Source organism: Alternaria postmessia, assembly GCF_024291825.1.
Source record: "Alternaria postmessia strain BMP 2775 chromosome Unknown scaffold_65, whole genome shotgun sequence".
Classification (NCBI taxonomy): Eukaryota; Fungi; Ascomycota; class Dothideomycetes; order Pleosporales; family Pleosporaceae; genus Alternaria; species Alternaria postmessia.
In genome coordinates this window covers 50290-76599 of record NW_026260138.1, presented here as the reverse complement: position 1 = coordinate 76599, position 26310 = coordinate 50290, and the positions used below count along the sequence as shown (strand labels likewise).

At 50.8% G+C, this 26310-nt stretch overlaps 14 protein-coding genes across 14 annotated transcripts; 9 read left to right on the top strand and 5 right to left on the bottom strand.

The window, feature by feature from the left end:
- Positions 1-588: 588 nt before the first annotated feature.
- J4E82_008298 (uncharacterized protein) lies at positions 589-1623 on the top strand (the record flags this gene model as incomplete). Its single annotated transcript, XM_051734532.1, has 1 exon — positions 589-1623. One exon carries the CDS (start codon positions 589-591, stop codon positions 1621-1623), a length of 1035 nt encoding a protein of 344 aa, XP_051585711.1.
- A 401-nt stretch (positions 1624-2024) lies between these two features.
- Positions 2025-3072, bottom strand: J4E82_008297 (uncharacterized protein; the record flags this gene model as incomplete). Its single annotated transcript, XM_051734531.1, has 3 exons — positions 2025-2592; positions 2644-2776; positions 2829-3072. 3 exons carry the CDS (start codon positions 3070-3072, stop codon positions 2025-2027), a joined length of 945 nt encoding a protein of 314 aa, XP_051585710.1.
- Positions 3073-3268: 196 nt separating this feature from the next.
- TRM82 (tRNA (guanine-N(7)-)-methyltransferase non-catalytic subunit trm82) lies at positions 3269-4928 on the top strand (the record flags this gene model as incomplete). The annotated part of the gene is made up of 5 exons (XM_051734530.1): positions 3269-3415; positions 3504-3700; positions 3749-4433; positions 4485-4691; positions 4746-4928. The coding sequence occupies 5 exons, from the start codon at positions 3269-3271 to the stop codon at positions 4926-4928; spliced, it is 1419 nt and encodes a 472-aa protein (XP_051585709.1).
- A 946-nt stretch (positions 4929-5874) lies between these two features.
- CYS9 (Thioredoxin reductase) lies at positions 5875-7150 on the top strand (the record flags this gene model as incomplete). Its single annotated transcript, XM_051734529.1, has 4 exons — positions 5875-5889; positions 5945-6059; positions 6110-6225; positions 6278-7150. 4 exons carry the CDS (start codon positions 5875-5877, stop codon positions 7148-7150), a joined length of 1119 nt encoding a protein of 372 aa, XP_051585708.1.
- Positions 7151-7618: 468 nt separating this feature from the next.
- Positions 7619-8273, bottom strand: J4E82_008294 (uncharacterized protein; the record flags this gene model as incomplete). The annotated part of the gene is made up of 2 exons (XM_051734528.1): positions 7619-7686; positions 7976-8273. 2 exons carry the CDS (start codon positions 8271-8273, stop codon positions 7619-7621), a joined length of 366 nt encoding a protein of 121 aa, XP_051585707.1.
- Positions 8274-8886: 613 nt separating this feature from the next.
- Positions 8887-10548, top strand: J4E82_008293 (uncharacterized protein; the record flags this gene model as incomplete). Its single annotated transcript, XM_051734527.1, has 2 exons — positions 8887-9544; positions 9593-10548. 2 exons carry the CDS (start codon positions 8887-8889, stop codon positions 10546-10548), a joined length of 1614 nt encoding a protein of 537 aa, XP_051585706.1.
- Positions 10549-11215: 667 nt separating this feature from the next.
- CYS3 (cystathionine gamma-lyase cys3) lies at positions 11216-12578 on the top strand (the record flags this gene model as incomplete). The annotated part of the gene is made up of 3 exons (XM_051734526.1): positions 11216-11341; positions 11392-11477; positions 11528-12578. The coding sequence occupies 3 exons, from the start codon at positions 11216-11218 to the stop codon at positions 12576-12578; spliced, it is 1263 nt and encodes a 420-aa protein (XP_051585705.1).
- Positions 12579-17116: 4538 nt separating this feature from the next.
- J4E82_008291 (uncharacterized protein) lies at positions 17117-17518 on the top strand (the record flags this gene model as incomplete). Its single annotated transcript, XM_051734525.1, has 1 exon — positions 17117-17518. One exon carries the CDS (start codon positions 17117-17119, stop codon positions 17516-17518), a length of 402 nt encoding a protein of 133 aa, XP_051585704.1.
- An 814-nt stretch (positions 17519-18332) lies between these two features.
- J4E82_008290 (uncharacterized protein) lies at positions 18333-18884 on the top strand (the record flags this gene model as incomplete). Its single annotated transcript, XM_051734524.1, has 1 exon — positions 18333-18884. The coding sequence occupies one exon, from the start codon at positions 18333-18335 to the stop codon at positions 18882-18884; it is 552 nt and encodes a 183-aa protein (XP_051585703.1).
- Positions 18885-19000: 116 nt separating this feature from the next.
- Positions 19001-20087, bottom strand: TPC1 (mitochondrial thiamine pyrophosphate transporter; the record flags this gene model as incomplete). Its single annotated transcript, XM_051734523.1, has 3 exons — positions 19001-19883; positions 19931-19983; positions 20055-20087. 3 exons carry the CDS (start codon positions 20085-20087, stop codon positions 19001-19003), a joined length of 969 nt encoding a protein of 322 aa, XP_051585702.1.
- A 215-nt stretch (positions 20088-20302) lies between these two features.
- J4E82_008288 (uncharacterized protein) lies at positions 20303-21805 on the top strand (the record flags this gene model as incomplete). Its single annotated transcript, XM_051734522.1, has 1 exon — positions 20303-21805. The coding sequence occupies one exon, from the start codon at positions 20303-20305 to the stop codon at positions 21803-21805; it is 1503 nt and encodes a 500-aa protein (XP_051585701.1).
- A 365-nt stretch (positions 21806-22170) lies between these two features.
- J4E82_008287 (uncharacterized protein) lies at positions 22171-22766 on the bottom strand (the record flags this gene model as incomplete). The annotated part of the gene is made up of 2 exons (XM_051734521.1): positions 22171-22684; positions 22735-22766. The coding sequence occupies 2 exons, from the start codon at positions 22764-22766 to the stop codon at positions 22171-22173; spliced, it is 546 nt and encodes a 181-aa protein (XP_051585700.1).
- A 987-nt stretch (positions 22767-23753) lies between these two features.
- Positions 23754-24926, bottom strand: J4E82_008286 (uncharacterized protein; the record flags this gene model as incomplete). The annotated part of the gene is made up of 1 exon (XM_051734520.1): positions 23754-24926. One exon carries the CDS (start codon positions 24924-24926, stop codon positions 23754-23756), a length of 1173 nt encoding a protein of 390 aa, XP_051585699.1.
- A 537-nt stretch (positions 24927-25463) lies between these two features.
- Positions 25464-26190, top strand: J4E82_008285 (uncharacterized protein; the record flags this gene model as incomplete). The annotated part of the gene is made up of 2 exons (XM_051734519.1): positions 25464-25545; positions 25640-26190. The coding sequence occupies 2 exons, from the start codon at positions 25464-25466 to the stop codon at positions 26188-26190; spliced, it is 633 nt and encodes a 210-aa protein (XP_051585698.1).
- Positions 26191-26310: the final 120 nt, after the last annotated feature.

Below are 26310 nucleotides of genomic sequence, written 5' to 3'. Positions count from 1 at the left end.
CCCAATATGTGCGGTGTCTGCCGGGACGCAAGGGGGTCAACAAGAGACTATGAGCGCACAATCTCGCAGGATACTGTTCAAGAGCAGATTAAGTTTACAGTGAGATGTGGTTGGTTTGGTCAAAACAGTTGCAGTGCGTAGTGGAATGTGGATGTGGATGTGGACGTGGATGCGAGGTGAAGGTCGTTTGCTGTTCCTTGAAAGATGAGCGAGACGTTCGCGATATCACGGCTATGGCGAAGATATCCAAGGAAGAAATTCAAGCGGCGGTCAGCTCAGAGGTTACCATGGGTGTATATATCGATATTGTTGACAAAGAAGACATACAATTGATTGGCGAGATGTGACGTCTTGCCAGGAGTCAGGAAAGGGGTATAGGAAGTTGAAGCTTGATCAAGCCTGGAAGGCTTCGTCTAAACAACACAGGTCTTAGTCATCAATCAATCCCAACACGGAAGGTACATAACTACAAGCATTACGTCGTGACTCAAGAGCTTCCATAACTACCTGTCTTGACTTTGAAAAAGCTGGCTGGTTATCATCACATGTGCTTGCATTCCTAGCCTTTCAGTGTTATCGAGGCCAAAAATGAAAGCCCACGCCCACCCTGCCTCGTCACCCATCATACAGCGCGCCCTGAAATCCGCTCTACCATACAGCGTCAATCTCGTCTACAGAATCCAACACCCCAACCGAACTGAGCACGCCCACATAATCGCCACATTCCCTCCATCGGCCTCTGAAATCCCAGAATGTTGGGCAGCAGCATACCTCGACCGATCCATGCGGCCAGAAACTGAACTGTGGATTTTCAGTAGCGCAGAACAGCCTCTTCGCTCAAACTTGACACCAAAATTTCGACAGGAGGATAAGAAGGCGGTGATGGCATTATTGGACTACATGGCTACACTTCCCACCCCACCGATGCGCTCCGATAATCTTCCTGCTCTGGAGTTGGCAAAGCAGCACGAAGAAGAACATCCAACCCCACCAGCTGATGGCGCATACAAAATATCACCAGGAACATATATGCGACATCTCCTTATGCCGAAGGTCGTTACGTTAGGTGCGGTTCATTGCGATGTACTCGAAATCCTTCGCGAAGCAGGAGTTCTACGAGATGAGCTTCCGGGCCCTGATGCCGAGTTGAACAAGTTCTTGTTCAAGCTCTCTGATTTACCAGAAACGCGAGAGCTGCCACAGGGCTTGCGATGGGGGGATATGCGCGAGCAAGACATCGACCTTGTCAAGGCCCGAACAACTATTCCACGTACAACGAAGACACTGATGTCACTAAAAAGTGTTGGTGTGTTTGAAGAAGAAACAGATGCTGCTGTAGCGTGGACATTTCTCGGATTAGATGGGTCTCTTGTTACCTTACATACAGAAGAGGCATATCGAGGCAAGGGGATAGCGAAGGCTGTTGCGGCAAAGTTGTTCCGACAGCATGCGCCAGGATTAGCAGTAGACCACGACGGGAACGCATGGTCGCACGCAGATGTGTACACGGGCAATGTACAAAGCGAGAGCGTGTGCAAAAGCTTGGGAGGCAAGGCATTGTGGAAGTGCTTCTGGGTGCGTATAGACCTAGAAAAGGCGGGATGTCTGGCGAAGACTGGGTGAGCTACAGTTAAATTGATGCGTCAACGGTTGCGGGACACCGAGATGTGGGAGCAAAGAGTAGATCTGTTGTAAAGTCAGTTTCGAGCCTTGTTATATGTAGAGAACGAGTGACTGGAACAAGGGTTGCTCATTAAAAAATTAGAGTGTTGTTGTTGTTTTTGATCCTCATAGTGAATCAGGGTTAAAAAGCGATAATAATCATAGCAGCGCGACGGTGGAAGGAGGGTGGGCTTACCAGGTGTATGTCCTGACGCAGACGCTTTGTGAGCATCACGAGCATTACATTTGTTCGAGTTCATCTGATCGTATTGTCGTTGACTGTCTATATCATGAAGACGTGCTTCGACAGACCGTAGTCATGCCGATATCTCTCAAGAAGTGTCATCGCAAACGTGAGTAGCTTAGTCGAAGAGACCGAAGCCCATGTCCTCATCCTCAGACTCCTCCTTCTCCTCTTCCTTGGCCTCCTCCTTGGCGGCAGGGGCGTCACCACCGGAAGTAGCAGCCGCGGCAGGGCCAGCGGAAGCGTACTTGTCGGGGTTGGCGATGCGGTCCTTGAGCTCGGCGATCTCCTCCCACTCGTAGTCGGTCTCAATGGCAACAGAGAGAACCTTCTTGTAGGAGTTGACAACGGAGTGCATGACGGAAGGCAGAGTGGGGAAGCCGGTGGCCAAGGAGATACTGGCAATGGTGGCGATGGCAGAGGAGAAAGCCTTGAGCAGCTGGGACTCCTCGATGTCCAAGACGGAGGCATCGAAGGTCTGGCCGTTGTCGTAGATCTGGAAGATACCCATACCGTAGGTGAAGGGAGAGATGTTCAACAAGTTGAGCAGGGTAGCCTCGGAGGCACCGACCTTGTTACCGGCCTCGATGAGCTTCAAGTCGGAGGTAATTTCGATGGTACCACGGGCAATCTTGGTGGGGACACCGAGAGCCTGGAAGAAAGAGGTCTTTCCGGGTTCCATACCACTGCCATATGTCAATTGTCTGCTGCATGATTTGCACAAGGTATGTTCTTACGTGTTTCCGGCGGGAATGTAGACATCGCCGGGGGCGACGGCACCGGCACGAGCGGGGGCAGCGACACGGTTGGAGAGAATCTTCTCACGGGTGTCCTTGAGGTCGGCGTTGGTGAAGACGAAACCGACGTTGCCTATAGTTTTGTCAATGCCGTGCGCGGCGGTCGCGTGGATCGGAAGACGTACCCTTGACGTGGGGAAGGAGACGCTCGTACTCGGGGTAGTCGTTGATAAGACCCTTCAGAGCACGGCGGACCATGGTGTTCTTTCCCATGAGGACGACACCCTCGCCGCGGAGCGACTGACGGATCTCGTGCATCTGCTGCGACGAGACATTGTCAACGGTGACGATGAAGATGCTCTTGTACTCCTTGAGGAGAGCCTCGAGCTTCTCGAAGTAAGCGGCCTTGGATTCTTTCTTGCCCCCCATTGTGTTCGGTGACGCAAAGGGATGTTTAAGGTCTTAGTTTGGGTGTTGTTGATGGTTTAAGGAAGAGAAAGTTCGACCGAGCGAAAATCAAAGTCGTCCGCTGTGGGTGGCCCCTGCTCGCGTAACGCGCTAGCGCATTCTGAGCCTCATAGAAAAGTAGTATCAACTCCACCAGGCAGTGTCCGACGCAAACATCATGTCTGTTCCCTACCAGTGCATTGTAGCGCACAGCTCAGAATCTGCGGGAGAGTGGGTGATATTCGGTGCGAGCGGCTCCAAGATCGTAGCTCATTCCAGTCGTGGGGCAACGACGACATGGCCACCGCAAGACAATCAGATTGAAGTGAGTGATGACGTGATAAACATCATGTGTCAATGTTGTGGCATTCGACTTGGTAGAAGAAGTGGTTGCGCATCGCTAACATGAGCAGGATCAGCAGGAGGGCGATTCCGAAGAGCGACCAGGAAAACGCATCAAATTGGAACAACCGAAGGAGCAGAAGTCGAATTTTTCCAGTCTCATTCTTTCAAGCGATGGACAATACTTGGTTGGCATAACTGGTGAAGACAAATGCATTCGCGTCTTCCAGATCGATTCACAGAACCGACTGCAGCAACTTAGCGAAAGGTAAGAAGCAAAAGACGCAAGGCCAATTCAAAGATTGACCTGGAGAAGGTGCATGTCGAGACGACCTTCTTCGATCATTCTTACATCCGATAACACGACTATCTTGTGTGCAGACAAGTTTGGCGATGTGTATGCACTTCCACTTCTCCCATCACCTGACGACGATAAAGTAGAAGAGCCATCTGAAACACCAGCGACTGCACAGCCGGACCAGAAAGAATGGATGCCTTCCGCCACTACCCTGACCGTTCATTCTGGTAGAAATAGGAAGACTCTCGAAGAGCAGCTTAAGCAGAAAGCGAAGGGACCAGCGAAATCCAAAGAGCCTATGCGATTCAAGCACGAGTTGCTCCTTGGTCACGTTTCTATGCTCACGGATGTCGTTTATACAAAGGTAGAGGGCCGAAGCTACATCATCACAGCAGATCGAGACGAGCATATCAGAATCTCAAGAGGCCCGCCGCAAGCACATATTATTGAGGGCTTCTGCTTCGGCCACGAGGCGTTCGTAAGCAGACTTTGCTTCACACAGTCTGGTCAACTTGTATCTGGTGGTGGTGACGATCACTTGTTTGTCTGGGACTGGCAAAATGGTCTTTTGAGAGAGAAGCTGGCCATCCGAGATCTCGCCTTTGCCCATCTCCAGGAGCGTGGCTTGGTTCTGGCAGGTGTAGAGTCTGCGACTTTCAAAGTTGCGGTTACGGGCATTTGGAGTTTACCAACTAGAGACGGGGTAAGTGCCACTGAGCCTCAGTCCTTCTAGTTTCGTTCTGATTTTCGGTAGGCTGAAACTATCCTCGTGGCGTGCGAGGGTGTACCCGCGCTATTCGGCTTCACACTAGGTGTATCCACCTTGGGAAATTCCATCCCATTGAGCGGTAACGCACTTGGTGTTGCCATTATACACACCTCTACAGGGTCGCTGAAACTCGCCGTCTCGATCGACAGCGTCCAAAAGCCAGGCTCAACGACTGAAGTTCGGGAAGACAAAGTACGTAACCAAGCTCAGAAGTACTTCGCAGCCGACAACTAACATGTATACAAGGTGCCAAGATTGCGATGCCTCGCCAGACAGCAAGCTGGCGGATGGCACGAAGATCCTGAGCTGGCAAACATGCTGAAGATCTTCGAGCAGGGTGGTGACAAGCTGCTTGCAGATGACAAAGCAGTGCGAGACATGCTCTACAATGTGGAGAATCTCAGAAAGCGTCCAGGCGCAGAAGATTAGATAGCAGCGTTGCAAGACCACAACGGACTTGAGATGCTCCTTCCAAGCGCGGGGCCGATATACGAAGATAGAAAGTGAAGCGTGACGTGTGCGGCTCCAGAACATGCACGAACTGTAATCATTCAAATACTCGCCTCTCCAGACCACGGTCATGACCGGACGAAACTGTGACAATCCGGCCAGTACTCCTGAACAAGTCTGCCGAGGTCCCTGATTCGGGAGCCGCATCGTGTCGCGCATAAGCGTGTCAGCATCGGACATTTGAGGGCGAGATGTCCAAGATGCGTGGACTGCGTGGAACGTGGGTCTAGTACAGGTCGATTTCTAAGAATGAGACCCCGGCCGCCGATGGCGTAGATCGAAAGCAAGCAGCCGACTTTTTTCTTTGCAAGCAGAAATCTCCCTTCTTCTGACATGTGCTATACTTGCAAATAAGGTGTGTTCTACTCTCGAATTCTTCTTTCTCTATCGCGCTGTCTTCTTTTTTATACTGAAGTGCTTGTGTATTGACTGCAACTCAGAATTGAGCCCGATCTGCATCTTGAAAACCCCCACCACGCCTCGGCTCGCCGTCATCCACCAATATCGCGGACCCTCCGAAGCTAGAAAGACAACGCCCACTAATTGCGAACCGGCTGCGGCAACATCAAAACCGTTTTTCCAGCTCCTTCTCTGCCACTTGATCCCTCTCTCATAAGGCACCTTCTTTCGCATCCCACTATCCCGCACACGACCCGCACGCCCGCAGCCACATCTTGCACGCGACACGCGAACTTTCGCACACGCCGCCAAAGTGTTCGCATCAATCTTTCGAAGGGCCTCTTCCCCCCGCAATCTATCCTTATTCTCCGTACCCATCGCTGCTGCGGCATCGCATAATCAGCGCGTATCACCAGTAGCGGGGCTCTCGACTGCATCGACCTTTTCAAAACTACAGTCGCGAAACATGCATTCAAAACTAGTCAGTGAGTTGTGCTCAAGTATCTTGTGACTGGAAGAGTGCTAACAGTTTGCAGTCATTGGGTAAGCTTTGCAATCAGCGGCGCAAACAGGAGAAGAATGCTAACGTGCACAGCTCGGGGCCAGCAGGCCATACCGCAGCTATCTATGCCGCACGAGCCGATCTGAACCGTAAGACGCTGTCTCTTGACTATTTCCAGCAGTATGCTAACAATGCGCAGCCGTCATGTACGAGGGATTCATGGCTCTCGGTATTGCCGCAGGTGGTCAATTGACCACAACAGACGAAGTCGAGAACTTCCCCGGTTTCACCAAGATTGGAGGCGGAAAGCTCATGGTCAGTAACATTACGCGATAGCCACGCGCAAACTAGTACTAAAAGCCTGTAGGAGCAAATGCGCGAACAATCTGAAGCCTGTGGCACCGAAATCATCTCCCAGACCGTCGCGAAGGTCGACCTAAAAGCGCGCCCCTTCAAGTACTGGTTACACCCCATGGGTGACGAGGAGGAGATCGAGGAGGAGGAACACACCGCTGATGCTCTGATCATCGCGACCGGCGCAAAGGCTAGGAGGTTAGATCTTAAGGGCGAGGACAAGTACTGGGGTAACGGTGTATCCGCATGCGCCGTATGCGATGGTTCCCTCCCCATGTTCCGCGAGCAGCCACTGGTCGTTATCGGAGGTGGTGACTCGGCAGTCGAGGAGGCCTTGTACCTCACCAAGAAGGCGAGCAAGGTTACTGTGCTCGTACGAAGGGACCAGCTACGTGCCAGCCGAACAAACGCCCGCCGGTTGACAACGCACCCCAAGATCGAGATCCTGTACAACACCAGCGCGAGCGAGATCAAGGGCGAGGAGAAGAAGAACGGTCTGATGACACAACTAGTGGTCAAGAACAATGTCACAAAGGAGGAGCAGACCCTTGAGGCAAAGGGTCTGTTCTACGCGGTCGGACACGACCCCGCCACAGAGCTGTTTAAGGGACAGCTTGATATGGACGAGGACGGTTACTTGATCACCAAGCCCGGAGAAGGTCTTACAAGTGTCGAGGGTGTCTTCGCGGCTGGTGATGTTCAGGACAAGCGGTATCGTCAGGCTATCACCAGTGCAGGATCTGGCTGCATTGCCGCTCTCGAGGCGGAGAAATGGCTTGCCGAGCAAGATGACAGCGTCGGCAACGAACTCGAGACGGAGAACCAGGCTGAGAAGTCGCAAACAAACGGCGTCGTGCCCGAGTACCGCTCCAACCCTCTTCTATAGACGAAATACTCGCCACATCATCACCATCACAAGCTTGGACCACGTTTGGACCATTTCTGGTATACCTCGCATGAAAAGGGCATGGGCATCTCATTGTTTAGCGCATCTACGGAGGGCATGGGGACCATGTATAGACCTTGGCAAAAGGCGGTGCATTTCGAATAGAATCTTGAGCGGCTGATTTAGGGTTTTAGATAGAGCAGACACCTGGCAATGAATGTCTTTCAAATGATTTATCGGACGGGTATCGTGTGTCGCGACTGAATCTCTCCAACATGGTCGTTCTCGGTATTGGGAAAGATGGTTACATTATAGAGCAACGCATTGGATGCATCGTTGATGAAGCATACGTTGGGGGGCTAGACGAAGGCAGCAGTGACATTACGATGTCGGAGCGTGGAAGGCGCTGTAAGACTGCTGGTTGCGGTGGATGATGAGCAAGATAGATGACGCCTAGGTTGATGAGCATCAACGACCAATGCCGTTGGCTTTGAGGAGGTTGAGCGCACTCTCGAAGGCTTTGACCACGCTGATGTCTGCTACATGTTAGCTGTGCAGAGGTGACGAAAGGACATCCAATGAATCGTACAGTGATTTCGCTTCTTCTCTAACTCTTCTTCAGCGTTCTGAACATAAGCCATGCGTGTACGAAGCCTGATGCAAATGGTCAGTAGGCTACACGACTTTGCAGAAGGTATGTTTACCTTGAGTAGGTCCGACCAGTCTCATGCTCAAGTCCTGAATTTGCCCAGATACGGAAGTACTGGAAAGGCCGTTAGTACTAGAAATAGGAATCAGATAGGGATAGTAGTACAGCCATAAGACTTTCCCATTCCTGCATCAGTTCCGACTCTTCGTTGTGGCAACCATTCATAGCCTCGTGGTACCGAACGTGGAGATCTTCCCAGTCAAAATCCTCGATCCTTCCTGCAGGGTCACTATCTTCATCCTCTGTTTGCTCTCCAGCGTTCGCATCAGCCTGGCCATCGACCTCATCTTGCGTACGCTGGGCTGAAGGTGGACGCTCTGTGTCGTCTGAGTTCACACGTCTTCTCGCTGGCCGCATTGGTTGGGCATCCTGAGTGAAGGACGGCTCTGACTTGCAAGCCGGGTCTGCATCCATCTTGATAATTTTTGGTAGCTGGGTCAGTATTGGAGGCGAGGAAGGGAATATTGGCAAAGCGCGAGACGGAAGAGATGATTCAGGTTCGTCGTCGGAAGTTCTGGTCATTGACGATGCCTTTGGCGGCGGTCAGTGCTGTGGGTAAGTGGAGTGATCGCGACCGCGTCTTATTATCATCATCAAGAGGATATTCGACGCGTGAAGTCAGCTTTATGAGACTAAAGATTGCAGCAGTAAAGGGTGATGGATGCTTGCCCAGGTATGCCATTTGCACGTGCACTAGCGCGGTTCGTTTTGGTCAGTCGCGGCATGACGTTGGAAGGAGCGTCTGACTCGCGACTCGCGCCTCTGCCTAAGCACCGTCTCGGTCACACAGCCTTTTCACTCACCTTGGTCTGACTGCTTGATCTATGCCTTACTTCAAACAAGGGCTGCAACATTCACGAAGCATATATATTCACTGGACACCCTACTGGCCGATCCCCATGGATACATAGGCACTCGCCAACCCCCTCGACGAATCACTCCAACCATGGTCTCGCTGTACCTTCCAGACCTACCATCCTACGACTTTTCTGGAGGCGAAATCACATAGCATCATTCTCACTCAACCATGGAGTGCGATATTTGTGGGAGAGAAGGCAGCCTGAGCCAGCCGCTCCACTGCATGACCTGCGCCCGCTCGTACCTCGAACAGCCCCGCATCCAACTCGCAAAGACGCTGATAGACCGCGATGCCGTCGAGAAACACGTCAAGGCCATCGTAAATGGTTCGGAAGATAAGGCGATCCAGCATGTTTCCCTCACCGACTCGAAAGGAGGCCTCTTGGTTGACCGGCAGGAATGTACGAACAATCTAAACTGGCAGCGGACGAAAGCAGAAACGGTGGAAATTCAAGAGCGATTAGGAATGATATCAAAGCACGCTGATCAGCTTCGACAGCAGATGGAGGCCACAAGGAAGCAGCTTGAGGCGAAGCGTGCGGCGAACGCGCAGAGGAAGTCGGACCTCTCATCCGCCACTTACGGCATCGAGTCGCGGCGGGCGAATGAACTGGATAAGGTGCAACAGAGAGTCAAGAGGTCCGACTACAATGCGGACAAGATGCATCACGATACCATAGACCTGCGCATGCAGCTATGCACGACTGCTGCGAAACTCGCAGGACTTAAGATGCAGCGACGAAAGACTAGAGACGGTAGCATTAAAGAGGTCTTTAATATAGGGCCTGGCACGCGCCTGCGGATTCATGATCTACGAGACCTGAACGGTAAGTTTCTGTCACACCTACTGAGACAGTATGCTAATAATCGGAAAGATGTCGCACCTGACGGCCTATCCGCCTCTCTGGCTGCCGTAGCCCAACTCCTCGTTCGAGTCGCTGCCTATCTGGGTATCCGCCTCCCAGCCGAAATCACATTGCCCCATAGTGACTATCCTCAACCAACCATCTTTAGTCCAGCATCTTCATACCAGGGTAAAAAAGTACCTTTCCCTGGCTCAACACCGTCGCATTCATCGAGCGCTAGTCCAGAAGCCTCGCGCACACTCGATATGCGTGTACATCTTCCGAAGCCACGCGCACTGTTCGTCGATCGCCCATTGAGTCATCTCTCTGCAGAAGATCCTCCTGCATACTCGTCCTTCATCGAAGGCGTATCCCTGCTTGCGTACAATGTTGCCTGGCTATGCCGAACACAGGGCATGAAGGAAAGCTTCAAACAGTGGGAAGATACCTGTTCGATAGGTCGCAATCTGTATCGGTTACTGATCGCACAAGAGTCATACAATCCCCAGCGTCTTGAGAACCCATTCGACAAAGACATTACCGCTTCAAAGTCTTCTAGATCGATTCTTCGCAAGTCGCCTGTAGGCTTCGGACAACTTTCGCATGCCACTTCACATTCCTTTCTCGGCATTGCCGAGAACGCCCAATACATCAGCGGATGGGGCTTGTCTCCGACGAAGATCGTTGACGAGCTGAAAGGGTTCTTACTTGCTGAGCAACAAGCACAAGAATGGGACGTGCTTAACCAGAAGGAATGGGAAGATATGGAGAACCTGATCGCTGAAGACCCGGTTGTAGTTGGCGAGAAAAGGCGTGGTAATACAGGTTTAGATGATGGACGCAGCTACCTCACGTCTACTACGACAAACGGAAGGCCTTTGCTATCACGGAAAGGGGATGCTTCTGAGAGCGAGCAGACAGCGCGAAAGAAAGGCATAAGTGGATACGTGAAACTCAAGAGCAGACCAGAGGAGGATACATACTAAGCATCACCATGATACCCCGAGATACCCATAGACATTCGCGCACTCATAGACACATTGATAACTCCACACTTGAATCACATTACGATGCGAATCATATGTCTCTAGCTTGTATTGATGAAACGTGCTTACGTATTCTAAATCGTATACAGCATCTCGCCCGAACAACCTTCTGTCCTTGGTGGCGGCCGCAGCGCGATGTGTAATCTGCTGCTGCCAAGGCCGTCACAAGGCGGGTCGGAGAATACTATGACACCATCGCCGCTTGCTCACGAAACCAACGCGCGCTGGGCCGAGCTGTACATGCCACGGTTGGAGAGCCAACGCCGTCTGATTAATCTGTTGCTGAGAAATACCAGACATTGGACGGGGCCTGTTGGGTATAAGAAGCTGGGAGTCACGAAGAATCATCCCCCTTGCTTTCATCTCCACTTTGAAAGGAAATTCTGCCAGAAAGAATTATTCTCTTTCGCGCCATCACGGTCGACGGCACCACCGATAGAAAGCGCGCTAGGATTCGTCGCTAGAACAATAAATCATCCATAGACGTCAACACCTCGGAGGTCTGAACTTTGTTCTGAATTATTCTGCTCTCACTACATTTTTGAATTCAAGTTCTTTTATACCACCAAGTCGACTCGGCTGTCCAGAGAGCATTCACCAGAGCAAGATGACGGTCCCCGAGCACCCCATTGACACCCCGCCACGCGCGCCATCACCAGTCCACAGATTCGGTACGCTCGCCGTACACGCCGGAAGTCCTCACGACCCTGTCACGGGAGCTGTAATTGAACCTGTACGTACTGCCGACTTATTGTCTGAAGGGTGCGTAGCTGACCGAGGCAGATCTCGCTGTCGACAACATTTGCGCAAACCGCCGTTGGGAAGCCAATAGGCGAGTACGAGTACTCGCGATCCTCGAACCCCAACCGGTATGTGTCTGCGATCACTTTCTACACTTTCATTACTAACGCGCTTCCAGAGACAACTTTGAGAAAGCTGTCGCCGCCCTCGAACATGCCCGCTATGCGCTTGCATTCTCCTCAGGTTCTGCTACCACGGCCAATATCCTCCAATCGCTCGCGGCTGGCTCCCACGTTGTTTCCGTCTCAGACGTCTACGGAGGAACCCACCGCTACTTTACCAAGGTAGCCCTGACCCACGATGTCAAGGTTACATTCAGCCCGAGCATCGAGATTGACATCGCTGAGCTCATTCGCCCCAACACAAAGCTCATCTGGATCGAGTCGCCGTCTAACCCTACCCTGACGCTGGTGGATATCCGCAAGATCTCGACGATTGCGCATCAGCACGGCATCATGGTGGTTGTGGACAACACCTTCATGAGCCCGTACGTTCAGAATCCCTTGGACCATGGCGCCGATATCGTGGTACATTCAGTCACCAAGTACATCAACGGACACTCCGATGTTGTCATGGGCGCTGCGGCCTTCAACTCGGATGAGCTATATGAGCGTCTGTCTTTCCTACAGAACGCCATTGGTGCTGTTCCCTCGGCATTCGACTGCTGGCTCGCACACCGCGGTCTCAAGACCCTGCATCTCCGTGCTCGGGAAGCTACCAAAAACGCTACAGGTGTTGCGAAGGCCCTCGAAGCCTCACCACACGTCGTATCCGTCAACTACCCTGGTCTGCCTTCTCACCCACAACACCACATTGCATTGAAGCAGCACCGCGATGGAATGGGTGGCGGTATGCTGTCATTCCGTATCCAGGGCGGCCACGCAGCTGCAGAGCGCTTCTGCCAAGCAACCAAGATCTTCACGCTGGCTGAGTCGCTTGGTGGCGTTGAATCTTTGGTCGAGGTACCCAGTGCCATGACACACGGCGGTATTCCTAAGGAGCAGCGTGAAGCCGCTGGTGTCTTTGACGACCTCGTCCGCATTAGTTGCGGTGTTGAGGATGAGGCGGATCTTGTTGCCGATGTAAAGCGAGCACTTGAGGAGGCCGTCGTTGGTCCTAAGATCACCAACGGAAAGACTTCGAACAATGCTGCTCCCGCCGCACAGTAATTTTTCTGCTAGAAGTTCTGGAGTCGTTAAGAGCGATAAAAAACATGCTTTGATGAGCACATATGGATAGATGGCGTTTTTGGGGTATGGGATTACGACCCTTATGATGGATATGATATCAGCGATACTCGCAGTTCAAAAGCATAGTGTTGTACCACAATACGAATTTACTCAGGGTGTTCGCCGCAATGTACTCGTGGTTTTCGTTGTCTATACACTAGGCTCCAGCCTGACGCCGGTATATTCTGGAGCTCAGAGAAGAGCCTCCCTGTACGTTACTGACTACAGTATTACGCACCAGTCGACTCTCATGGGATGTTTTCCTGCTGTACGTATTAAATCACATATTTTCGTGTACCTTGGGGAACCAATCCACAGAAGCGCGCACGCAGTGACTGTATAGGTCCAAAACGAGTATCCAACTCGATTGATGCGCGTCTGCCTTGATCACACAACAAAAAGTTTCCAGTCAGGCCAAGTGATCGTAAACAAACAACCAGTACTCAGGAGGCTGCACAATTGTAGGACAGATGCTGCATAGACGCTATTTGTACCGCACAACGTTACTACGAGACTACTAGATCTGGGCCTTGAGGGAAATCAATGTTCAAAGAATGATGGACACAAGGAAGTGCCAGAGTGTAAGACTGTGAAGTAAGTAAAGTAGAGAGAAAAAGAAAGTGAACGTGAATGGTTTTGGAAATCGGCGGATGACTTCCTTGTTAAGGTCTCTAGATGTCATTAGTCATCTAAACGCGAGTGATCCTTGGCACATGCTTTCGTCTTTTGTTTATCATATTGAGTAAGTAGATACGTGTATCGAACTTTTTCGAACCATCGAAACACCAATGCAAACGGTAGTCTCTGGCCACATGCTTTGGCAGTTTGAACCGTCTTCATTGTTTCACTTCACAACGTCGGCAAGAGTGATCTTGTTGCAGCTGATGATCTGCTGACAAGTAGCTACATAGTAAAGTCTGTTGCAGTTCGTGACCATGCCTAGCTAGGTAGGTTGGGGAGTTTGAACGCCTATTCATCAACGTGTGACATCATTACCCAGTTCTTCTTCTTCCAGAATTGTATGATCGCATCTACAACACCAAAGCGGCCCACCCAAGAATACCAGCAACGACGACCGGCGCTCTAAGCGAATCAGCAGCATCAGTAGATGCCGGTAGATCTGAAGACATAGATGAGGTGGCAACATCATTACTAGCCGTGGTCGTGGTTGAAGCATTCGTGCTTGCAGAGGAGTTGATAGTCGTGGAAGGGGTGGAGGTAGTGGTTGCCGAAGTGGTCATTGTAGACGTCGCGGTAGCCATGGAAGTGGTAGTTGTATTTAGATCGTCAGTGTTGGTGCCGACCACGCAGTACAGACCGTCATAGTCTAGATCGGGACAATTGATGCCGGGATTCAATCGCTCGAGCTCGTCGACGGACAGGCGCCAGCTAGCTGCAAAGCTCTCACAAGTCGTACCAGCATCAGCTATAGCCTTAACATGGGTGTGCGAAGTCAGTGTATGTCTCATATGCAGTTTGTACAGAGAGATTTACAACGGAGAATTCACAATCAACAGCTCGACGAAGGTGAGCGGGCCATGCTGAGGCCGATGCTACAAGAAAGCCAGCGGCGAAGAAGTGTGTCAACTGCATCTTGGGGGGTTTGAAAGTTCGCAATATTGCAAAGAAGGAAATTTGTCGAAATGAGTGTAGGGTAATATAAGTCCGGTGTTTTGATAACGAGATGCATACTCAACTACGCTCTAAACCATAGCTCTTATACTCTTCGCCGAAGTCTGTCGGTCGCTTACTTGTGTTATCCTGCTATAGCGTTTGAAAAGCTAGGTGCTAGGCCATTGCCCCTGACCGCAGCCAGCATAGATAATTGTGGGAAAGGCTGACCCGAGCGCGTCAAGGTAACTCACTAGCTGGTAGTGGAGCCACAATCATGCCGTCCGCGGAACAATAGCTTGCTTGTCCCTGCATCTGGGGCAATAGTCACAACGCTTGGGAACGGTGCGTGAGTGGAGATGTCAGGAACAAGAAGGTCGGCTCGGCTCTGGTGGAAGTGGCACGGATGCTAAGCGGGCGCGGTTCAGCCGCAAGCGCTGTTGCAGCGTAGCTCTATTGGCCATCAGCCGCTATCAAGCAAGGTACCTTGCAAGAGTACTAATCATTATGTTGATCCTTCACGTGGAGTTTGAATCCTTCCTCTCATGTTTTTCCGCCCTGACATTTCTCTACAACCTTCCTAATATCAAAATACTCCTCGCTTCATCTCGCTACCTGTCTTTTCCGTCCCTGTCAGCAGGCTGGCCGCCTGGCATCTCATCGCTTGCGCAGGGGCTGCCGAGCGTGACGGATGTAGACCTCGTTCTCACTTGTAACGACCTCGGGAGATTTACGCTTCCACGCAAATCCTTTCAGATATTATCGCTACCACGAATTTTGAGCTAACTCTATATATGCACTCTTCGCTGGATGTCAACCTCACCACCTTGGACGCATAGATTCTGTGATGTGGGAACTTTTCCGGCAACGGCCCTTGTCAGAAACTCAGGACTTTCTAGAACCTCGTCGATGAGGGTAAGGTTTAGCTTCAATACTAGGTGGGCTGGGACATCTACTTCAAAAACTCCCTCGATTCGTCGAAAGCGGCATCACCCCAATGCGACGACGCATGCCACATCCTTCACTGTCAAGAACTCTGCACAACAAGTGGATCCTGTCACTCCTACATTGATCGGAATTGCACGGAAGATGAACGTGGTTGCTATCAGTATTGACGGCCCACTTCATGATCATATTACTCGAGAGGATCATGGAAGATGAACTTGTGCGCCTATGGCGTCCATAACGCTATCTCCGACTCCTTCCGAGCTCAAGATCGATTCAGCCGCTGCTCCAAGCTTTCCCCCATCTTATGACTTCCCTTCATTGTGAGGCGACTCGAATACTCGGGTCCTCTTGTCCAATCGATGACAAGAGTGCTACTCAAGGGAGATGCGCGGTTACGTGCCCTTGACAAGCTAATTCCAATATCATAAAGCGCTCAAACTGCCCACCTACCCGCCCGCGATCCTCGCTCTCCACCACGCGGCTGAAACGGCATCAACCCCTGCTACATAGCTTACCCTTTTCGATCCTGCCTACAGGCTCTTGCCCCTTGGCGGCGACATCGACCATAGTTCAGACTACCTATCTTGCCCGTCTGTTTCTTTTAGTTCACGTTGAGCATCCTCCGCACTGTCCGTCCAGCCACAAGCCCTTCCAACACAGAGTCCGCTCCGCCAAACCAGTTTCTTCAGTCGCGTTGTGACTCCCCGAATTTTTCGATTTATCCAACCTCACTCCGCCATTACCTCCACAGCACCCTCTTCTTCGCGATCTTCCGGTCATAGCACGCTCCTACATGTACATTGTCTTTTGGATTTGCCGATTGTTTGTGACCTGTACATGAGCTATAGATGCGGCCGTCAGCGACTCCTCGGGCGTTATGAAGTAGACCTGGTTTTCCCGCGCAACGACACATATGCGCCAGCGCCATATGTACCTATCGTCTTTGGTTCTCACAATATCGACCTCGAGACCAACGGTAAGAAATTCGAGAAAAGAGGGCAATGGAGTAGCTTTCTGTTTATTCCTGGCACAGCTGGCGCCTCACGCGTGCCGACTTTGCTATCCATGCATTTTGACTTTGCATATATTACAGTCTGCATAATAACAGTCTGTTGTTACCGTACTTTGCATATTTCATAAGCGAATTCTGGTTGCATTGAAGATACTCCAGTATCACGAGCATGCGACCCACAGACCTTAAAGAGAACTAAACAGGTTGTGAATCAGATAGCTACGTCGGTCGTGGGGAAAGACGTCAAGCTCTTTTTTTTTTGATCAGGCCACCTCGTGATTCATTCCAAGAGAGGCGCGTTGGTCTTGTTTGCTGACGATGCGAGCCCCACAGAGGCTGAGTTCACATTCAGCTACCTTCAGCTCTGCCTTCGATCACCGCCATTTCGTTTCTCACATCAATTTTCCGCCATCGATATTTCCAAGAGTTTTAATCTTTTGTAAGAAACTTCCATGCGTATATTCCACCAAATAAACCCAATAGGCGCTCTGAATAATCTCCACTGTGACCATAGCAGTCCTACCCTAAGACTGTGCCACACGCCAACCTTGACTAAGACAGATGCCCATCGAACCTCACATGATGTTTTGTGCGCGGAAATATGAGGTCCCAAGCCAATTTGGTGGTCACTTTGTGATGTAGCTGAGAAAAGGCGGTCGTCGAGCGGGCTACTCGCTGACGATGTATACGAATAGCTCAGCGGACGGTGTCACGACCGGCTCCTATTTGGGAAAACAGAGAGTCTGGAGACAACTTATGTAGGGTATAAAGCAGGACATCATCTCTTTCTAGTAGCCCTTCACCAACAGCATCATCACTCTACACCACAATCCAGACTTCTCTACAAACACCAACGTTCTTCAACAAGACACTGCAATATCATCAATCCGTCAACAAATCTATCAAAATGCAGCTCACCACTACCCTCGCCGCCACCCTTCTCGCCTTTACCACGGCGGTGACTGCGATCCCCTCTCCCATTCCTCAAATCACCCTCCGGATCTACAACGACCAAAGCGGCGCCAATGCAGAAGCCACCATACCCGCCGACGGCACCCCTTATTACATATCTTCTCTTTTCGCCGGCAAGGCTGTCGACAAGGGTGCCGGTAATATCGTCGGTACATCAGCCCAACTCACCAAGTTCCAAGACACGACCAAGTGCCAGCTTGTCAACCTTAACATCCCTGGCTGGATTTTTGACATCGACGGTCGTGCAAAAAACTTTGTCGATCTGGATGGCGACGTTACGAAGCCGATCGAGACTTGGCTGAGCGGTTTCACTTTCCATTGTGAGAAGGCTTACTAGAGGTCGAGATATTGATCCGACGCTAGAGGCATGGACGCGCTGAGATTGAGGGGTTGTCGAGGTTGTAATTGTTAGAGAGGGTTCTCCTTGAGTCACTCGTTTGCTTGTTTTCTTGGCTTGAGCGTTTCAGTAACGGAGCATAGCGTGGGATGAAGTTGAGTTTTGGCATGTTGCATAAGTTTTCACGTTCGTTACAATAGACAGTAGAGTATCAGATATAGAAGTAATTCGATTGATTTAGCTTCAGGCACTTTAGTATTTTACATCTGGTACTCGATGTGACACTTGCGATACTATCCATCATACTAACCTGATGCTCCGCAATCTCTGCGTAATCATCCTTGATTCGTCATAATGTTCGAGAGCGTTTCGCTATTTTGATGCAATGCCGACTCAATGCTGATGGGTGAATCAATCCAAGGTGAAAGAGAATTAGATAGTCGCTTCGTCTTATTATAACACTGTAGTACATGGTATATGTATGATGTACAAAGAGAATGGCTATGCAGCACTTTGTGGAGTTCAATTCTACGCTGCAAATGGCTCTTTCTAATATGTATCCCTAAGCGTAGGTGATGAATCCTGATGAAGTCCGGAAATCACTCGAGATCTAGATACTAATACAGCACCCAATTCATATAGTGAAAATCCCTTCTGATCTCTTCAATTACTAAGGTTCCTTCACAATATACACCGTCACAAATCAAGATCTTAGTGCATATTGAGTATTACTATGGTAACAACTCAGCTCTCTTTCTATAAAATAACCTACTCCGTAGCCTAACAAGGTCTTACTGACACACGCACAAACAAAATGTCAACCAACTCACGCCTCGCAGCACTAGAGGCTCTCGCCCGCGAGAATGAGAAGAAGATTGAAGAATTAGGGCACACAAATTGGCTGCTCAACAATCACAATGTCCAAACGCAGAATGAAATCTCCAAGTTTGAGAAGGACTTCAGCAAGGAATACCCTAACTTTGACGTAAAACATGCCAGTTCCACTGTCTTACGGCCACATCCACCACCACCTCTTCGCGAATCACCCGTCGCAAGACACGTCCTTCTCGCTCGCCCGCAGTCGGACAAGCGTCCACAACCGCCAGGCCCATTTCCAACGCCATTCTACCTTGCTGCACGCGAGGCTCCACAGCTAAACTTGGATTTTGTGATACCAGGCTTTCAGGGTGAGACACTGGAAGTAGCTATAAACAATGTAGATATGGCGTTCGTTCTACAGCAGACGCTGCGACGCAGAGGGTGGAGCGAAGAGATGACGAAGAAAGGGGTCGAAGACTCCCTAGCACAACCTATGGTGAAGGTCGTGTGGAGAGGCAGGGAGGGTGAGTTTGGGAACCTATCATAATGCTTTCACAAGGAACGAGTTGTAATGTAATTTTGATTCGGAAATGCAGTCTACAATGAAGCCGAATTTGGTATCTTGACGCCGGTCTATACATGCTAAAGTTGCCAAAAGGCTATTCAATCATCTTTGTGCTGTTCATCAAAAGCCAACATGAGCCCCATGGCCCGCTCGTATGTCCACATAGTAACGGCGCTGGCTGGCGCAGCCTTCAGTAGACTGACCGTCAAGCCGCGGTACATGCCTCGTCTACCTTCGTGCTTCCATATATGCGCTATAGTGCTGATGACACCGCTATAAGTTGGTATGTTCCGATGAACGTATCGGTCGCGCATGGGCCCTTGAACTTGTAGTCGCTTGCGTGTAGTGTCGAGCGGGTAGACGGCGGTTTTGGAAAGAACGCTCGCGATAACACCGGCGACGGCATCCGAGCTTCCGAGTGGTAAGGGTATGGGAGAGGAGGCGGTAACGGGCTTCAAGCTCTCGTAGCTGGCGAAGAAGAGGCCCATGTAGGGCACAATCTGGCTCACGCCTGCGCCGAGGCCGCGAAAGAAACCCCTAGGTCCTTCATGCTGTGCGATGTGCTTCACCGACGCTATGATGGAGGTATAGACGCGATCTTTTCCTTGGGCAGCAAAGCGCGTGCGCAGAAGATCGAGCGGGTAGGTGGCTGTTGTAGCAGCAGCACCCGCACTCGCACCACTGAGGAAGTTTGTGACAGAACTAGGAAGCGTATATGGTGCAGGTATAGTCTCCAGCCAGTGCGACACGTACGTATAGGCAGAGAACTGGGCGCTGCCGTACGTCAAGTACATCAACTCCGCAGGTATGTTGCCCTTCCATAGTCCTGTGACACCCTCCTCATGGAGGATCTGCTTGAGGGTGCCTATTGTTCCTTTGTAGACGGGTCCCTGGACATGTCGAACGCTGAGAGGGTCGGAGAGGGAGTGGATCTGGAGTTGCAGGCGGATCTTTATGACGTCGAGAGGAGCTATCACGAAGCTGTGGCTATGTCAGCACTATACATGAACAAGAGGGGGCCAACATACCGCGATACCAGGCCGGCAACCGCACCTGCGACGACAACCTGTCGCTGGGAGCCCTATCAACTACGTCAGCCTGCGCCTGCCTGCCTGCCACGTCGCGAAACAGTGAAGATAGACAAGCTCCTACCTCATGCTTCAGCTGTGCGACACCCTCAGACATGCGCCCAGCGCGTCAAGCGATACACGTGCTATTTTCGCGCGCGTTATTAGATGCCAACTGCCGATTATCGGTACGACGCCTTTAATTGCAAACGTGCCGGGCAAAGGGTGGGTAGAGACCTCGGTTTACGGGTTGACTGTTTCCACCAAGCTCCCTGATTCTGAAAAGCAAGCCACCCCGCCCAACTTCGTCACTGAAAACAGCTGCGTCCGACCATGTCTTCGACCGTTACCACCAAGTTACCGCTACGAAGTCTGAGATTGCAGGTTACGGCTTCCTCTCGCACGACTACATTCGCTGCTCAGAGACGGCGCTTCTTCTTCAATTCCTTTTGGCGATCACCTAAGCCGGCCGAGCATGCTGATTGGAGCCCCGCTACTCATGGTCCCTTCCGGCCAACCAAACGCCAGGAACAGCTACAGCAAGAACAAGACTCGAGACTGTCAAAAGAGCAAGAATCTCTCATTCAGAATGACCCGAGCATCGGTCAACTCGACGGTGGCCCAGCAAAGAAGATCGCTGTGAATATCGATGGAGATTCCAAGGTCTTCGACGCTGTATTTCTCCGTGACAGCTGCACATGTACACAATGCATGGACCCTGACAGCAAGAACAAGCGCTTCCAGACCTCAGATATTCCTGAACATCTCGAGGGCAGCTGCAAGACAGTCGTTGACGAGGACAAGGGGACATGTATCGAGCTCTCGTGGAAGACAGATGTCAAAGGCTTTGGTCCGGAGCATCGCACACGGCACTCTATCGACTGGCTACGGCGTGCGTTCAACACTGAAATCGAGTTGCGTGGTGGAGTACGACACGATGACAGAGTGTTCTGGGACAACAAAAGGATCGTAAAAGACAACAAATGGATTGACTATGACAGCTACATGTCCCAAGACGAAACACTCTTCGAAGCACTCACTCACCTCAACAGATACGGTCTTCTCTTCATTAAAAACGTGCCAGAATCCGAGGAATCCGTAGTCTCACTTGCCTCCCGTGTCGGTACACTCAAAGACACATTCTATGGCCGTACATGGGACGTTCGCTCAAAGCCCAAAGCCGAGAACATAGCTTACACTCCCGATTACCTCGGTCTCCACATGGATCTCCTCTATACATCCAACCCGCCTCACCTGCAATTCCTGCACTTCCTCCGAGCCCGCACACCAGGCGGTGAATCCTTCTTCTCCGACTCTTTCGCCGCAGCACACCAACTGCGCCAACAGTCCGAAGGCCACTTCAGAACCCTATGTACCTTCCCCGTGACATACCATTACCACCACCCAACGTACCACTACCACTTCACACGACCGGTGATTGAGACATTCTCCTACCCCAACTACAGTGATCCCACCAATCTCGCCATTCGCCGTATAAATTGGTCTCCACCTTTCCAGGCCCCATTCGAGGCACGTATCGGCAGCGGCAATTCTACATCGCTTCGCTCATTCATTGCTGCTTCGCATGCATACGAGAAACTACTCAGTGCTGAAGAGAATCTGTACGAGTACAGGTTGAATGAGGGTGAATGTGTTATCTTCGATAACAGGAGGGTGTTGCATGCTAGGAAGGCTTTCGATGCTTCAAAGGGTGAGCGGTGGCTCAAGGGCGCGTATGTTGATGACGATGTCTTCTTCAGCAAATTGAGGGTACTCGAGGAGAAGTTTGAGGGCAAATGGGTCGCTGAGGGTGTAGTTCGACATGCTGTAAAATAGAGGACGGAAGTGTATGTCGCATACCATGGATATGACTTTGCTTCAGAACTCGACTTTACCATATACATAGGTAGCGGTCGATATCAGTGAGAACACCTGCTCTCAATGTAAATTTTCAGCGATGTCTATACAAAACTTTTGCATTATGATGCAGAGACGACTCTTGAAATGTGAAAAGTCTCGGCTGGAACACAGATAATGAGAAATAGATACCTACTGTACATAGACCGTCTTTTCTCCCCGTTGAGTAGCAGAACCCACGATGGCGCAACCATGAACAAGTACATCCATTTAACTCCTCGTTGGTCCGACTTTGCTCACAACCAGTCATGAACCTCCCACACAAGGCCCGATCATCTATCTTCCTATGAGATATTCATGTCCACGCGCTCGTCCAGACCGCATCGCAGCCACTGGTCAATTTTCTGTCGTTCACCACGCGTGGCCTTAGGGTAACAGTTCACACTGTATCTAAGTACATCGACAGATTGCAGTCCCGGAAGTACGTCGGATAACGAGTACATCTGACGGATATCAAAGTCTTCAATGTGGTCGATGCAGCATTGAGTCCAGATTTCTAGGTCTAGTGCACGAATGGCTTGACGTTGCTTTGTCGTAGTAAATTTAATGATGAACTTGTGGAAGACTTTGAAACTGCCGAAGTGGAATGTGTTAAGAGAGAATGGAAGTAGCCTTGTTTCGTTGTAAATCTCGCGGCAGACTCGGAGGAGAGCAAATCGCTCGTCACATTCGTAAGTGGGCGAAACAATACCATCCATGAAGTCGTAGACGCCTTCGTTAAGAACGTATTGATAGATCTCATTCCTGATTTCTCCAGGGAGATGTAGAAGCGGTGATATATCTGAGTTGCGTGGAGTACTAGGAGACGTGGTCAGCCAGAAAATGGGCAATCGTGGGGAGTTTAGTACATCTCGGAGATACGCCTGGGGTGTTCCGCCATTCCGACTTCAGGTTGTAGTCTCGAGATATATGGAGAGTAGTCGTAGGTATAGCTGTAGTAAGCGTCTTGCAGCGACGATAATGGTAGTGTTTAAAGATGCAGCCAGTGGATTGATTTTGACATGAACATAAACGGTGACCAGCGCTTTTGACCGTAAAGGTGAGATAGCAAATAAGAAAGGTTAGGTGAGAGAAGATCACCACGTTCTAGATCTTCTAACTTCACATCACAGGGTATGTGCGAGGCGGTGTATGAGCGGTTCCACAAATCGTGAGTATACTCTGGCGTCGCCTACGGACATACAGTATGTACTTACCTCTTATGCTAGAAGCCCATTATGACCGACTCCCACTTGTCTTCTCACAAAGCTAGATGAAAATCACTGTATCTTGAAGTCCACGTGGCTCTTGAGATCCTTCCACAGCCATCCTACTTGTGCCATACTCCAACAACGAGACAATACATCATGACCATCTTCACAGTCTAGATCAGCTGTGCCAAAACGAGACCTTCATGCCTCTACGTGTACATGTCGCATATGAAGCAGGAGCATCGAGAGCGAGACATAACCACACCCTTCAAAATTTCGCACAAGGACGATAGCCTGGTCCATCTCAGCTTCGTCTACACAAATCTTGGAGTAGTCTGGCATCTTGTAGAATTTAGAGCAAGACAGAAGGCGCAAAATTCCCATCAGGCGAACCTAACGGTGAGCGTTTGATGTGGCAACAAGGTAGTCTCCTGTTGTATCCAGCGACGCGATGCAAGGAGGACGAGATGGTTCTTGTGCTCCTTTATACTGTGGTGGCTTACAGGATAAGCCCCGATATACACTTTCCTTTCCATGGCAGAGGAGGCAACCGATTAAGCCTAGCGGCAGTTGCTCCCCTCATTGTAGGCCAGGCGTATATTGTGCGCCTTGGAGACTCCTGCCTTCGGATGTTCAGTCTCTTATGCAAGCTTTTTTACAGATTCATCTTTGATCTTTCACGCAGCAGCTTGTTGTTTCTTCTTCTTCGAATACAACACGGCTTTATGTCGCTTCTCCTCGAAGCCAGCAGACTCCCCTCGATGGCCTTCCATCCAACAGTTCTGGCAATATAAATCGTCGTCACAACCCAGGCACTTCAGAGTCGCGTCGTCCTGGCAGATGATACACCATGTATCAACCTCATCATCAATCTTCTTCTGTATATTCGCAGACACGGGGGGTTTGTTCCTGGGTGCAAATGATGGAGCAGAGGGGAGACCAAGAGGATCCGCCTGTGATGAAGAAGGGGCAGCTAGGGCGGCCAGGCGTGCGGTAAAAGCATCCTCGATGGCTTGACTGCGTGCGAAGTCGTCTTCGGGCAGGGTGCTCGGGGCGGAAGGAAGTGTAAAGCCGTCGTCCGTTGTGTTCTCTTCTGGTTTGCTTTTTTGGCCTCCGGAGTCCGACCTGTCATCTCCAGACGGAGGAGAAGGAGGATCGTACTTGTTGCTAATCTCTAGTTCCGCCATAACCCTCGCTATTACATCGTCCGCCTCATCGTCCTCGGTCCTCGTTTTCTTGTCTTCGTTGCCTTCTTCTTCTTCTTCGTTTTCCATGTCTTCATGAGCCCTACCAACCTCTCCACTTCCAACATTGATTTCGATGCTCTCCCAGTCTGTAAGTTCCTCCTTCGATGGTTGGTTGCGTTTCCCATTTCCGCCCGGCGAATCTTGTGCCCGGCTATTCACTACTTCTGGTAGTATCTTGCGCATGTCTTCCAGTAGCTTTCCGACATCTTGTTGCTCCTCTTTGGACACGTCCCATTCTTTTCGGTCACCTACGGCGCCCTTCAGCTCGCCAAGCAACTCCTCCAGACTCTTTTCGTCTTCCTCATTAAACTCTACATTCGAGTCTCCTATACCCTGGGCTATTCCTTGCAGGTAGCTCGGTGCCCCTGGCGCTACGACTGGTGCGCCTGCGTTGTTGGTGGACGTTGTACGTGACGGCTGTGGCGAGCCCGAGGGAGACGCGCTGCCAAGACGTGCGAAGCGGGCAGCGAGGTCATCAGTAGGTTTAGGGGGGTTCGTAGGCGTTGTTGACGCGCCGTAATTTGTGTCTAGGCTGACAGAGGACTTCTTGAGCGCGTTGAGGCGGGCGAGGAGGTCATCGTCTGTCGAGCTCGGATCGGACATTGCTGGGAAGCAGACGGTTACTAACAAGATGTGTGAGTAGAGACAGTGGATGCCTAGGTTGGAGCGCCCACTATAGGCTGCTTATGACGAGGTGCTGCATGGAGCTTGAAGCTCGGGAGTGAGCGGAGTTGGCGGTGGGGGAGGGGCGAGCTATCCTTGACCATAGTTCATCCCTCGCATATCCTACACTTTGTACCATACAAACGCTGTGGTAATTGGTTATGAGAACGCACAGGTACAATCTGAAATTGTATCGGTACAATACTGTATGAGCGGGCCGGCGTCCCTCGAGACGGGTGTCATGGACCCCATGTCTTCACATGCCAGATCCGGCCCCGCTTTCGTCATACACGAAGCATCGAGACCATGCATACATTTCGCCATTGCGTGCTCTCACCCCATCTTTAACTCACAATATAAGCATTGCTTTTGACTCGTAGTCTGTGCACCTACATAAGTTCTGCGGTCCCAACTTCAGGCAATAGACACATTGAAACTCTCAAACCCGCCTGTCCTAGAGCCACAGCAACAACAGCCATGGCCCTTGCACCCAAGTTCGCCGGCCAGAAGCTCGCTTCCAATGCCATCCAGCCAAAAGCCGTTCATACTCTCGAGCTCTGTACGTCTTCGACCCTCTTGTCTTTCCCTAAGCACATGATCCGCATTTCCCAATTCCTGTAAAGCACACCAAGCAAACTAACATCTACATCTAGACCTTGACTATGTCTGTCCCTTCTCCGCCAAGATGTTCAAAACAATCTACGGTACTTCGCTCCGTAAAACACTCTTAGAGAAGTACTCCGACCGCGCCGTGACTATCTTCCGGCAGCAAATCCAACCCTGGCACCCCTCCTCTACACTCGTCCATGAAGCCGGCTATGCCGTCCAAAAGATTGACTCGTCCAAATTCTGGGATTTCTCCGAGAAGCTGTTCGACCAGCAAAAGGACTTCTTCGATGTCAGTCTGGTGAATGAAACGAGGAATGCTACATATAAGAGGCTTGCTAAGATTGCTGGATCCGTGGGTGTCGATGAGGGCAAGGTTTACGGATTGTTGGAGATTAGTGATAAGCCCGGTGAGGACGGAAGTTTGAACTCGGGCAACGGGGTCACGGATGATGTCAAGGTGCAGGTCAAGGCGAATCGACTGACCGGTGTGCATGTAACCCCCACGGTCGTATTCGACGGTGTTGTGAACAACGAGATTAGTAGTTCGTGGACTGCGGATCAGTGGGAGGAGTGGTTGGAGAAGAATGTCAAGTGACTGCATGAACGTGGAGCTGCCAAGGGAAGATTGTAATGTAGAAGACGCAGCAAGATACGAGAAGACGAAAATGACATTCAATCCTAAAAACACAGTGGATATAGATGAAGAGTCGAGTCG